The 14,994-nt window shown below is 41.0% G+C and overlaps 1 protein-coding gene across 1 annotated transcript in view; it reads right to left on the bottom strand.

The window, feature by feature from the left end:
- Window positions 1-380: 380 nt before the first annotated feature.
- ERCC6L (ERCC excision repair 6 like, spindle assembly checkpoint helicase) overlaps window positions 381-14,994 on the bottom strand; it is a 50,361-nt gene continuing 35,747 nt past the window's right edge. The window contains exon 2 of the mRNA XM_060002646.1: window positions 381-4,370. Coding sequence (XP_059858629.1) covers window positions 689-4,370 — 3,682 coding nt within the window. The 3' untranslated portion in view covers window positions 381-688. The remainder of the gene's footprint in view (window positions 4,371-14,994) is intronic.

Genomic DNA, 14,994 nt, shown 5'->3' with positions numbered 1-14,994 from the left:
ACTAACTCCTTTTCAGTCTACAACCCAAAGGTACAATGTGCTAGCATGTGTCAGAATGCAGCTGGTGGTGAGTAAAGGATGGCCAAATGGTAGGCAAAGGGACTCCAGGGTAGGGTACCTGTGATAAAGAAGCCCAGCACCAGGTAGCTTATCCTAGTCTTCGGCTATAGTGAACCGAGAGCCTACAATAGCATGTTAAGTGGGTCTTAGATCTGGAATACTAATGACAAACTTCTGCCTAAACGAATTTTTATATGCATTTGCCAATATCAATCATCTCAGTGAAAGAAAGTAAATGAAAAGTAACTTTAATATTATCTGAACTGTGATATACAAAATTGATCATTTTCAGAATAAAATTTAAAATGGCCAGAGTAATGTTACAAAAATTTCTCTAGAAATAACACAGTTCTATTACGTTTATAGAGTATGCCTAAAAGAAAAATACAAGAATATTTGAGTAAAGAAATATTAACCTCGTGCTCAGAATACCAGAATATATGTATAGGAGAAAGCAGGAGTAGGTGGTAAAGGCAAAATTTACAAAAAAAAAGTTGGAAACAAAAACTCCCTTTTTGACTTCTCTCACCTTAAGCCTGAATGCTTCATGCTCCCAAAGAATCCAATTATGGGAACAAATTACCTTATACTCAGTTTTGCTTTAAAATACAATAAACAGGTTATATTCTCAAGTTTTATTAAGTTGCTTATACAAACTTAAAGTCATGAGCATGACTTCAGAATCTGAGCTTTTTATGTCAAGTGCTTTAACTAAGCAGTCTAAGGCTTCCTGTATTTTTCCACACTCTTTCAGTTCTTTTCCACGCAAGACAAGAGTCTCATAGTCGTCTGCAGCTTCCAGTGCCTCATCCTGGGGAGAGTCAACCAACTGTCCACCAGACAAAGGCTCAGGGTCACCAGGAAAGGTCTCCTGAGCCAGAGCACCAGGCTTAGGTGTACTTAACCAGCTAGACTTATTTTCTGAAGACAGTGTTTCTCTGGAAGGATCTTCTTCTGTATGCTCTGGGGCTTCACCACTGCTTTCCTCCGCTCCTTCCTCCAGGTAATCTTCAGCAACCTTTGCTTCACTGCTATTGTCAAGTCTTTCCTCCATATCCTCCACATGGTCTAAAACCACATTAATAAGAGACCTCCTAGAAGCCAGGGATCTTCTAGAGTTTATAGACTTATTTAAACTATCAGATATTTTAGGTGAAAAGAACCTTCCAGGTGGACTGATGTCATTTTTGGGAGTTGAGGCATCAAATTGTTTTACAGATAAAAACGGGAAGGGAGATGTGTTGAATGGGTTTGTGCCTGAAGTATCTGTAATAAAAGTATCATGTTCAACTTCATCGTCTGAATCGATACATCTAGCTTTTCTTCTGACTTTCACATTAACTACTACTTCTTCTGGCTCATCATCTTTCTCAGAAAGATCCACACTGAGACATGCTTTGCTATGCACAGACTCTGCTCTGGAATTAGCTGCAGAGCCACACAAGCTATTTTCTTTCTCCACATGCTCCAAAGACTGACTGGAAAAATTTTGTCCATTGTCTGCAGAATCTTCCAAGAAAAGATTGAAGTCACATGCATACTGTGCTGAAGATGCTAAAGGTTCCTCTTCCAACTTGGCCTCATTCACTTGAGCATCCTGTAGTGCACTGTGGGCTGCTGCTAAGTCATCATCAGCTATCTTAATAACAGATACATTTGATTCTGGCCTTTGATATTCCTTTATTTCGGGATTAGCAGGCCAGGGATTGCAGTGATGTAAAATCTCATCCTCCTCTAGTTGATCTAGATTTGGCCCAAGATCAGCTCTGACTGACTTGCTAGGTAAAAAATTGAAACTTCCCTGAGGGCTTTCTTGCTGTGCCTCCCGCATAGGCCCCTCTTGCGATGCCTCTTTTTGGAGAGCCATTCCTGATACAGAGTCAGTCCAAATCTCTTCTACATCTTCACACCCCTTGGGTAAAGTAGCTACAAAATCAGCATCAAATGTACTTGCACACGGGTGCCTACCATCTTGTGGGATGGTAACGTTCATCTTTCTCCTGGCGAGATCTTGTTTTTCACTCTCTTCGGGCAGATCCTCAATGATTACACTTGCCATTTGGTGACTGATTTCTTCTTCCTGGGTGTGGTAAGTTGGTAGAAGAGGTGAAGGCCGAGGCTGTGGTTTATTTAATTCATGGCATTTCTTCTTTGTTTGAGAAAGAAATACAGGTTCTCTCAGCCATATCCCCTCATTTCCAGCTTTTTGTCTTTCCATTAAGAACTCTGTATTTTGAGACTCGGATTCAACAAGGAATTGAGCTTTCTGAACCCTTTGCTGAATATAGTGAGAGTCTTCGATCACATCAAGCTCTTCTTTAACAGATAGGTCATGTGTGTACATCAAATCATGGTCTGAGATTCCAGCTATCCTCAAAGAGTGCAGGAAGTCAATATGTTCATCTAGTTTCTTATCAGATCTCCTCTGAGCAGCATGCAAAGACTGAAGCTGCATCTGGGTTGCAGAGTTCTGAAAATCCTCAATTGTAAAGAGCTCTCTCAATTCTTGTTTACTAAAATATCGGAAAGGGTTCTTCTTATCACCAGTAGTTTGTCTTATTAATGAGTCCTTGAAAACCTGTCTTCTGTATATTTTTTCCTCTACAGTTCCACAAGTGATTAACCTATAAACTACAACATTTTCTTTTTGTCCAATTCGGTAAACTCTATCCACAGCTTGAGCATCAGTTGCAGGATTCCAGCTAGGGTCAAAGATGACCACTCTACTTGCTGCGGTTAGTGTTAAGCCAACACCACCTACTTGAGTGGTAAGCAGAAAAACAGAGTAATCTTTATTTTTCTGGAATAAGCTAATTCTTCTTTCTCGTTCCACAAGATGAGTAACTGTTCCATCGATTCTCAATATCTTAAAGTGCCTATTCTTTAACAGGCGTTCGATGATGTTTAGAATTCGTCTTGACTGGCAAAACACCAGAGTTTGATGCCCTTCGTCTCGCAGTCTGTTAAGCAGGTCCATTAGAAATATCATTTTTCCAGATTCTTCCATCAGTGCATCATCACTTATTTGATCAATATGGTCCACATCTGAGGAATCTTCCCCTTCAATTTCATCTTGAACAGAGAATTTGACAGCTCCTAGATTCAGCAAACCACAAGCCCGTGCAGATAGCAGCCTAGGATGATCACAGAGCTTCTTTAAGACACCTAGCTCAGCCAAAGGTGAGCGTGTCTCCATTAACAACTCCTTGATATGATCTAGAGACACAAATTTCCTGTATATTTCTTCCTGTAAAGGTACAAGACGTATCCAAATAATTAAATCATTTTTTCTGGAAAGGGAAGGCATTTCACATATGACACCAACATCTGGACTCTTTTCACTAAGCTGGACCTCTGGGTTGCTTGACTTTTTCTTCTGTACCTCTTCTTTAGTCCTCCTAAGAAAATAGGGCTTTATGATTGCCATTAAGTTTTCAGATATTTTAAATCCCAAGGCTTTTTCCCCTGGGGTAGCATCCTTCTCTCTTGCTCTAGTAATAGGATTTTCGTACTCCATTTTAAAAGTTTTTAATGTTCCTAGCAGGGACCCTTGACAAGCAAAATCAAACAGGGACCACAGTTCTTGTAAATTATTCTGGATCGGGGTTCCTGTGAGGAGGATGCGATTACTGGCAGGAATTGCACGAGCACATATTGCTGACTTGGTAGATGAGGTTTTTATTTTATGTGCTTCATCAAGGATGACATAGTCCCACACAAACTCTTGGCCATTCAAGCTGGAAAGTTGCTGCCAATTATTGATTAACATTTGGTATGTGGTGATAATGACACCATTCCTTTGCTGAATCCGACTGAGGTTTCTGGTACGTTCATCCTTGCTAGGACCGTGAAAGGTTTTGACTCTCATTCCTGGGGTCCACTTGACAAATTCTTTTAGCCACGTGCTGATGAGACTGGTTGGCATGATCAGTAGCACATGGTTCACAAGTGAAGCATCAAACATACCAGAAAGGAAAGCGATGATTTGAACAGTCTTTCCTAATCCCATATCATCTGCCAGAATACCACCTCTCCTTCCATCCCTATACAGGCTATAGAGGAAAGCTACACCTTCCTTCTGGTACTCAAATAGTTGGTTGTGCAGTTCTCGATAGAGCAGCAGGCCAGAGTTGCACACATCCGTGAATTCATCATCTCCATGTTCTGCCAACTCCTCCAAGGCTTCCTGTAGTTTTTGGATTCTGCTCATCACCTTTTCATTGGGAAAAATGTCCTTTGCCAAATTGAAAAGTTTAAGTGCTTCTTCCAGATCTCCATTCTTAGTTGCTGCTTTGGCCTCTTTCACGTATCTGTAAAAAAAAAAAAAAAAAAGTTTAAAAAAAGATATATATAGAGAGAGATTGATAGGTAGAAGATTAGAAAGAAAGGAAACGGATTGAACATTTAGTCTAAGAACACTTTAGAGTCCATTTTGGAATCCAAGCCACAGTTGAGCTTTCAATATCCTCAATTCAGGATGGGAAAGATGAGCACAGAAGATGCCAATGAAAGCTGGCACCACTTAAGAAGACACAAATATCCACCAGACACTGCCAGTAACAACTTCACGCATTAGTTGTAGGAAATGTATGTGGAAAGGTTATTGCACATACAGTAACAAACCAACCAACCTATATTGTGGGAGCATCGAAACAGGAAGATACATGGGCACTTCTCGGACCTTATTTTTCTGGACCTCTATTCACACTATTGATTACTCTCTCCTTACAATTCCCTCCTTCCACCAGATTCCTGTAGATTCCACCTGGTTTCCTCCCCCATCGCTGGCCCTTTCTTCTCTGTGTCCTTCTTAGGCTCCTATTCTTCCTCCGCAAGGGCTCAGTCCTGGGCCCTCTTCTCACTCCTTTTACTCTTTCCTCATCGTCTCCCAGAGGTTCCACTCCCACCTATGTGCTCATAACTCCTAAAGCACTTTCTCCAACCCAGGGCTTGCCCTCAAGCTCTAGTCTAGACCCATATTCCAATTACCTTCTGGACATCTCCACTTGAAAGTTTCACATGCACCTCCAATTCAATTAATCCCAAATTAAACTTATTATTTCCCCTCTTAAAACGTGCTTCTCGGGACTTCCCTGGTGGTCCAGTGGCTAAGACTTTGTGCTCCCAATGCAGGGGGTCCGGGTTCGATCCCTGGTTGGGGAACTAGATCCCACATGGATACCACAACTAAGAGTCTGCATGCTGCAACCAAGAAGGCTGCATGCCACAACTAAGATCCTGTGTGCCACAACTGGGACCTGGTGCAGCATGCATGAATGCATAAATAAATAAACATGCTTCCCCATTTGTGTGGTAATAAATGACACTACCATCCACTTAGCCATATAAGCTAGAAATAGAAAGATCATCCTTGATCTCCAAACCAGATATGAGTCATCCTTGACTTCTCCCTCTTTTTAACCACCTCACCCCTTAGCCAACAGTCCCCCAAGCCCTACTAACTTTATTTTCCAAATATAACCTGTGTCAAAACAGAAATATAGATCAATGGAACAGGATAGAAAGCTCAGAGATAAACCCACACACATATGGTCACCTTATCTTTGATAAAGGAGGCAAGAATATACAATGGAGAAAAGACAGTCTCTTCAGTAAGTGGTGCTGGGAAAACTGGACAACTACATGTAAAAGAATGAAATTAGAACACTCCCTAACACTGTACACAAAAATAAAATAGATTAAAGACTTAACTATAAGGCCAGACACTATAAAACTCTTAGAGGAAAACATAGGCAGAACACTCCATAACATAAATCACAGCAAGATCCTTTCTGACCCACTTCCTAGAGAAATGGAAATAAAAACAAAAATAAATGGGACCTGATGAAACTTAAAAGCTTTTGCACAGCAAAGGAAACTAAAAACAAGATGAAAAGACAGCCCTCAGAATGGGAGAAAATATTTGCAAATGAAGCAACTGACAAAGGATTAATCTCCAAAATATACAAGCAGCTCATGCAGCTCAATATCAAAAAAACAAGCAACCCAATCCAAAAATGGGCCGAAGACCTAAATAGACATTTCTCCAAAGAAGATATACAGATTGCCAACAAACACATGAAAGGATGCTCAACATCACTAGTCATTAGAGAAATGCAAATCAAAACTACAGTGAGGTATTACCTCACACCAGTCAGAATGGCCATCATCAAAAAATCTACAAACAATAAATGCTGGAGAGGGTGTGGAGAAAAGGGAAGCCTCTTGTACTGTTGGTGGGAATGTAAATTGATACAGCCACTATGGAGAACAGTATGGAGGTTCCTTAAAAAACTAAAAATAGAACTACCATATGACCCAGCAATCCCGCTACTGGGCATATACCCTGAGAAAACCATAATTCAAAAAGAGTCATGTACCACAATGTTCACTGCAGCTCTATTTACAATAGCCAGGACATGGAAGCAAACTAAGTGTCCATTGACAGATGAATGGATAAAGAAGATGTGGCAGGGCTTCCCTGGTGGCGCCGTAGTTGAGAGTCCACCTGCCGATGCAGGGGACACAGGTTCGTGCCCCGGTCCAGGAAGATCCCACAGGCCAAGGAGCGGCTAGGCCCGTGAGCCATGGCTGCTGAGCCTGCGCGTCCGGAGCCTGTGCTCCGCAACGGGAGAGGCCACAACAGTGAGAGGCCCGCGTACCGCAAAAAAAAAAAAAAAAAAAAAAAGATGTGGCACATATATACAATGGAATATTACTCAGCCATAAAAAGAAATGAGATTGAGTTACGTGTAGCAAGGTGGATGGACCTAGAGACTGTCATACAGAGTGAAGTAAGTCAGAGAAAAATAAATACCATATGCTAACACATATATATGGAATCTAAAAAAGAAAAAAAAATGGTTCTGAAGAACCTAGGGGCAGGACAGGAATAAAGATGCAAACAGAGAGAATGGACTTGAGGACACGGGGAGGGGGAAGGGTAAGCTGGGACGAAGTGAGAGAGTGGCATGGACATATATATACTAACAAATGTAAAACAGATAGCTAGTGGGAAGCAGCTGCATCGCAAAGGGAGATCAGCTCGGTACTTTGTGTCCACCTAGAGGGGTGGGAGGGAGATGCAAGAGGGAGTAGATATGGGGATGTATGTATATGTATAGCTGATTCACTTTGTTATACAGCAGAAACTAACACACCAGTGTAAAGCAATTATACTCCAATAAAGATGTTAAAAAACAAACAAACAAAAACAAATATAACCTGTGTCTTTCTCTCCCATCTCTACTACTACTGTGGTCCAAGTCACCATCATCTCTGGATTGGATAACTGCAACTTCCTACTCACTGGTCTCCCTACATCCACTCTTGGCCCCTCCAATACATTCTCTACATAGCAGCCAGTGATATTGTCTTAAAACATAAAAGAAATCGTCACTCTTCTGCTTAAAATTCTTCAGTGGTTTACAGTTGATAAGATTTTGAAAGGATGCCATAACAATTCACTGAGAAAAGGATAGTCTTTTCAACTAAATACCCATGTGCAAAAGAATGAAAGTAGTCCCCAACCTCACACCATACACAAAAATTAATTCAAAATGAATCAAAGACCTAAATATAAGCGCTAAAACTATAAAACTCTTAGAAGAAAATATAAGTATAAATCTCCATGACCTTGGATTTGGCAATGGTTTCTTAGATATGATGCCAAACACACAAGCAACCAAAGGGAAAAATAAATTAGGCTTCATAAAAGCTAAAAACTTGGGGACTTCCCTGGTGGTCCAGTGGATAGGACTCCATGCTCCCAATGCAGGGGACCCGGGTTGATCCCTGGTCGGGGAACTAGATCCCACATGCATGCCACAACTGAAGAGCCTGCATGCCACAACTAAGACCTGGTACAGCCAAATAAATAAATAAATATTTTTTAAAAAACAGCTAAAAGCTTTTGTGCTTCAAAGGATACCATGAAGAAAGTGAAAAGACAACCCAAGGAATGAGAGAAAATACTTGCAAATCTTGTACCTGGATAAAGGATTTGTACCTAGAATATATAAAGAACTCTAAGAACTCAATAATTAAAAGACAAATAGGGACTTCTCTGGTGGTCCAGTGGCCAGGACTCAGCGCTTTCAGTGCTGTGGCCCCGAGTTCGATCCCTGGTCAGGGAACTAGGATCCCACAAGCTGCGCAGCATGGCCAAAAAAAAAAAGAGACAAATAACCCAATTAAGGTGGTCAAAGGATCTGACTAGACATTTCTCCAAAGAAGATATACAAATAGCCAATAACCATATGAAAAGATGCTCAACATCATTAGTCATCAGGGGAAATGCAAACCAAAATCACAATGATACCACTTCATGCCCATTAGGATGGCTAGAATCAAACAGAGAGAAAATACCAAGTGTTGAGAGCAATGTGGAAAAACTGGAACTCTATAACACTATTGGTAGGAAGGTAAAATGGTGCAGCTGCTTTGGAAATTAGTCTGTCGGTTCCTCAAAAAGTTACACATAGAGTTACCATGTGATTTAGAAATTCTACTCCCAGGTACATACTCAAGAGAAATGAAAACATTTGATCACAGAAAATCTTGTACATGAATGTTCATAGCAGTATTATATTATTCACAAAGCCAAAAGGGGAAATAACACAAATGTCCATCAACTGATGAATAGATTAAAATGTGGTATATCCACACAATGGAATATTATGCAGCCATAAAAAGGAATGAAATACTGATTCACGCTACAGCATGAATCAGTCGTGGAAACATTTAGCTGCATGAAATAATAAGCCAGTCACTCACAGATGCAGAACACACTAGTGGTTACCAGTGGGGAGAGGGATGGGGGAGGGACAATATAGGGGTAGGGGATTAAAAGGTACAAACTATTAGGTATAAAATAAGCTACAATGATATATTGTACAACACAGGGAATATAGCCAATATTTTATAATAACTATAAATGGAGTATAACCTTTGAAAATTGTGAATCACTATATCATACATCTGTAATTTACATATTGTATATCAACTATACATCCAAAAGAAAAAGCCAGTCACGAAAGGCCACACATTTTATGATTCCATTTATATGAAATGTCCAGAACACACAAATTCACAGAAAAAGTAGATTAGTAGTTGCCAGGGGCTGGGGGTGCTGGGGGATTCATGGACTTGGGGGTGGTACGTATGATGGCTACAGGGTAAGGAATTTCTTTCAGGGTGATAAAAATGTTCTAAAACTAACTGTGGTGATGGGTGCACAACTCTGTGAATATACTAAAAATTATTAAATTGTATATTATAAATCAGTGAAATGTATGGTATGAGAATGATACCTCAACAAAGCTGTTAACAACAACAACAAAAATCTTGGGACTTCCCTGGTGGCGCAGTGGTTAAGAATCCGCCTGCCAATGCAGGGGACACGGATTCGATCCCTGGTCCGGGAAGATCCCACATGCCACAGAGCAACTAACCCCGTGCGCCACAACTACTGAGCCTGCGCTCTACAACCCACGAGCCACAACTACTGAGCCTACGCACCGCAACTGCTGAAGCCTGTGTGCTCTAGGGCCTGTGCTCCGCAACAAGAGAAGCCACCACTATGAGAAGCCCGAGCACCACAACGAAAAGTAGCCACCGCTCGCCACAACTAGAGAAAGCCCATACACAGCAAGACCCAAAGCAGCCAAAAAAAAAAAAAAATCTTCAGTGGCTTCCTATGGCCTACAGAATGAAGTTTAAGCTCCTTAGCTTGGCATTCCAAGCCCTGACTGATACAGCCAGGAACTGCTGACCTCCCTGCCTTAACTTCTGCCACCTCCTGCCTCAAACATTTTATTTTAACCCCTTATGCCCGTTATACAGTGTTATGACCTCTAAAGCGTAAGCTCACCCCATCTTTTCTGGAGTACACTCCTCTCCTTTCACCAAGCTTACCTCAATGAACTCATTCTTTTTTTTAAATTAATCTATTTATTGATTTATTTATTGATTTATTTATGGCTGCATTGGGGTTTTTTTTATATCTTTATTGGAGTATAATTGCTTTACAATGGTGTGCTAGTTTCTGCTTCATAATAAAGTGAATCAGTCACATACACACATATGTTCCCATATCCCTTCCCCCTCACATCTCCCTCCCTCCCACCCTCCCTATCCCACCCCTCTAGGTGGTCACAAAGCACCGAGCTGATCTCCCCGTGCTATGCGGCTGCTTCCCACTAGTTATCTATTTTACATTTGGTAGTGTATATATGTCCATGCCACTCTCTCACTTTGTCACAGCTTACCCTTCCCCCGCCCATATCCTCAATTCCATTCTCTAGTAGGTCTGTGTTTTTATTCCTGTCTTAGCCTGGGTTCTTCATGACATTTTTTTTTCTTAGATTCCATATATATGTGTTAGCATATGGTATTTGTCTTTCTCTTTCTGACTTACTTCACTCTGTATGACAGACTCTAGGTCCATCCACCTCACTACAAATAACTCAATTTCGTTTCTTTTTATGGCTAATATTCCATTATATACATGTGCCACATCTTCTTTATCCATTCATCCGATGATGGACACGTAGGTTGTATCCATCTCCTGGCTATTGTATCTTTGATATCTTTGATAAAGGAGGCAAGAATATACAGTGGAGAAAAGGTAGCCTCTTCAATAAGTCGTGCTGGGAAAACTGGACAGCTACACGTAAACTAATGAAATTAGAACACTCCCTAACACCATACACAAAAATAAACTCAAAATGGATTAGAGACCTAAATGTAAGACTAGACACTATAAAACTCTTAGAGGAAAACACAGGAAGAACACTCTTTGACATAAATCACAGCAAAATCTTTTTTGATCCACCTCCTAGAGTAATGGAAATAAAAACAAAAATAAACAAATGGGACCTAATGAAACTTAAAGGCTTTTGCAAAGCAAAGGAAACTACATACAAAAAGATGAAAAGACAACGCTCAGAATGGGAGAAAATATTTGCAAATGAATCAATGGACAAAGGATTAATCTCCAAAATATATAAACAGCTCACGCAGCTCAATATTAAAAAAACAAACAACCCAATCAAAAACTGGGCAGAAGACCTAAATAGACATTTCTCCAAAGAAGACATACAGATGGCCAAGATGCACATGAAAAGCTGCTCAACATCACTAATTATTAGAGAAATGCAAATCAAAACTACAATGAGGTATCACCTCACACCAGTTGGAATGGGCATCATCAGAAAATCTACAAACAACAAATGCTGGAGAGGGTGTGGAGAAAAGGGAACCCTCTTGCACTGTTGGTGGGAATGTAAATTGATACAGCCACTATGGAGAACAGTATGGAGGTTCCTTAAAAAACTAAAAATAGAATTACCATATGACCCAGCAATCCCACTACTGGGCATATACCCAGAGAAAACTATAATTCAAAAAGACACATGCACCCCAATGCTCACTGCAGCACTATTTACAATAGCCAGCTCATGGAAGCAACTTAAATGCCCACTGACAGATGAATGGATAAAGAAGATGTGGTACATATATACAGTGGAATATTACTCAGCCATAAAAAAGAACGAAACTGGGTCATTTGTAGAGACGTGGATGGATCTAGAGACTGTCATACAGAGTGAAGTAAGCCAGAAAGAGAAAAACAAATATTGTATATTAACGCATATATGTGGAACCTAGAAAAATGGTACAGATGAACCGGTTTGCAGGGCAGAAAGAGAGACAGATGTAGAGAACAAACGTATGGACACCAAAGTGGGGGAAAGTGGCAGGGGCAGGGTGTGGTGGTGGTGGGATGAATTGGGAGATTAGGATTGACATATATACACTAATATGTATAAAATAGATAACTAATAAGAACCTGCTGTATAAAAAGTAAAATAAAATTCAAAAAAAAATTTATAAGATGAGCCTGGAGCATCTTGTACTGTCAGAAAGTAAGGAAGTGCTCAAAACAAACAAAAAAAACAAACAACACACCACAATGATGGGAGTATGTCAAAGAGACAGACAGGAGCCAAATGAAAGAGCTCCCAATGGTCATAGCTCGAAGAATTTGAGCAACAAAATAAAGTAGTACTGGATTATAACCCAAAGTATAAAATAAATATCCATGAGTCCATACTAATATAAATGAGTGAATAAATACATATAGGAGATAAGACAAATCTCCCATACAGAAGAATTTCAAATAATTTATGTAGATACTCCACCCTCAAGAAGATGGAGCATAATTCCTGCTCCTTAGCTGTGGAGTGCATGTAGTAACATCCTTACAAAGAGTACAGTATGGAAAGGTGCAGTGGGGGAAAGAGTAACTTTAAAGTGAAGAAACTGGGAATTCCCTGGTGGTCCAGTGGTTAGGATTCCAGCTTCCACTGCAGGGGGCATGGTTCGATCCCACAAGCCATGCAGTGCAGCCAAAAAAAAAAAAACCCACCAAAAACCAAAAAAAATAAAATAAACTGAAGAAACCTGGCAAACAGTACCCCAGCCAGGTGATTACAGTCAACATCAACAGTGGTAAGTCATGTGGGTAGTACGTACCCTTGGTACGATTTAATGAGAAGGGTACTTTACCTCTGTAGTCTTCCCCCCAACCCTGCCCCAAACCAAAAACCCCAGTCTAATCATGAGAAAATACATTGACAAATCCCAGCTGGGGGAACAGTCTACAAACTGCCTGATCAGTACTCTTTAAAACGGTCAAGGTCATCAAAAACACGGCAAGTCTAAGAAACTGTCACAGGCAAGAAGAACCTAAAGAGACAGATGACTAAATGTAATGTGGTGTCTTAGATAGGATGCTGGAACAGAAAAAGGACATTAGGTAAAAACTAAGGAAATCCAAATAAAGTATGGATTTAGTTAATAATAATGTATCAGTATTGGTTTATTAACTGTAATTAATGTACCAAACGAATGTAAGATGTTAACAATAGGGGAAACTAGGTGTGGGGTATATGGGAACTCTCTGTACTATTTTTGTGATATTCCTGTAAATCTAAAACTACTCTAAAATTAAAAGTTTGTTTAAAAAAATTATCCATTTGTGTATCTGCCTGCTTGTGTACCTGCCTGTGAACTCCTTGATAACAGGGGTAGGGATCAGGTCTTAGAGCAGACACTCATTAAAGTCAGGTGACTGAGGGCTTCCCTGGTGGTGCAGTGGTTGAGAGTCCGCCTGCCAATGCAGGGGACATGGGTTCGTGCCCCGGTCCGGGAAGATCCCACATGCCACGGAGCGGCTAGGCCCATGAGCCATGGCCGCAGAGCCTGCACGTCTGGAGCCTGTGCTCCGCAACAGTAGACACCACAATAGTGAGAGGCCCACGTACAGCAAAAAAAAAAAAAAAAAAAAAGTCAGGTGAATGAAAAGATGAAGAAACGAAGAAAAGAGCCCACTGGCTACAAAACTCTGCCATTCCTACCCTGGCAGGTTAGCTGCCCACCTCCCCTACTCTGGTGGGCTTTAGAATTAAGCTACATTCCCCGTTACTCGATCTCGAACGTGATGCCATAGTGGTGACCACTAGGCTCCTCTACCTGAGAGCCAGACCCTGAACCCATTCAGTGTTCTCCCTTTCGTCCTGGCCCTTCCCACCCCCAGGGTGTCTTCACCTGGATAACTGGTCTTCTGCCTTGGTCTATGTCATTTTTTATTACTGTTAGATTGTCTCCAAGTTCCCAAACCGGTCATCTACCCAGTATCCTGAACCCCTATGAGGCCTGGGCTTCTAACTCCAGCCAGGCCTCCTCCCCAGAGAGAAAAGTGCTGCCCCTGAACCCTAGTTTTTGGCCAGAGTCCCCATAATCATGCACCAACCTCTAAAATGGCAACTGCCTGCCTAGACTTCTTACCACCAGCCCAAGAATCATACTACTGAGTTCTTTCTACCCATCCTCTGGAACTCCCACATTTGTCAACCTTCTGCCTGAACCACAACTGGAATTTTCAGTATTCGTTGGACACCACCACTTTCTGGCTGGGTCAAACCCCCCTGCTGTCAGCCAAACTACCTTCCCAGTCCCTGGAACACTCTAGTTAGCAGATCTAATACTGCATCTCAGCTCTTCCCCTCCACCCTGTCTTCTCCAACAACAAAGTTGGACCTAGGATGGTATTCTTTCCCTATAATGGAATCGGAGGAAAAAAATGAAATCTGCTTTTTATAGCACTGCTCTGGATATCTCGTTATTTACAAGACTACAATGCTTTCTGTAATACAGTTTGATTTAGCCACTTACCCTTCAATCCTGGGCTTGGAAGGAAAACATGTCATTTTTACTACCACTGCAATCATGTGTCCATCTATAATGCATAGGATCCCTAATGATCTGGAGAACTCAGCTAATACTTCATGGGCTCAAATACTTTTTCCAAAATTTAATAGTTTTGAAAAGATGCTTACATGTTAAAGAACTATTCAGATGCAAAACTGTCAACCCAAAAGAGAGTTTTAATTCCATAGCAAGGGACAACAAAACAAAAACCTTTACATTTTAATGATTGTACCCTAAATTACATGCCTAGAATATGGTTCCCTTTAAGGAACGCTTTAAAGGACATATGGAAAGACTGTATACAAACAACTCCTGGAGGAAAAAGACACAACCATTAAACATAGACTACAAGTCCTGTACCTGCAAAGCTACCCTTGCATTGGCAGAACTGCCCAGCGGCTAATTCCCTGGGTCCTAACCCATCCTAAAGATCTTTGCCTTAAGAAATCCTGCCCAAGTGGCCATTTAAAACCATCTCTGCCCAAAAGTACTTTCTGTTTCCCCGGATGCAAAAATCTTCAACCACAGCCAACTAACATCTCAACAATCCCATCCCATCTTCCACCTTTCCATTCCTTGCCTGATACCTTGCGAAGCATTTCCTCTCCACAGAGGGAATGCCAGGCTTAGATGCTGCAAAGTTTTCCTACCAGGAGAAACCAA

The sequence above is a fragment of the Delphinus delphis genome, chromosome X (genome assembly GCF_949987515.2).
Source record: "Delphinus delphis chromosome X, mDelDel1.2, whole genome shotgun sequence".
In the NCBI taxonomy this organism is placed as follows: domain Eukaryota; kingdom Metazoa; phylum Chordata; class Mammalia; order Artiodactyla; family Delphinidae; genus Delphinus; species Delphinus delphis.
This window is presented reverse-complemented; position numbering and strand designations above follow the sequence as displayed.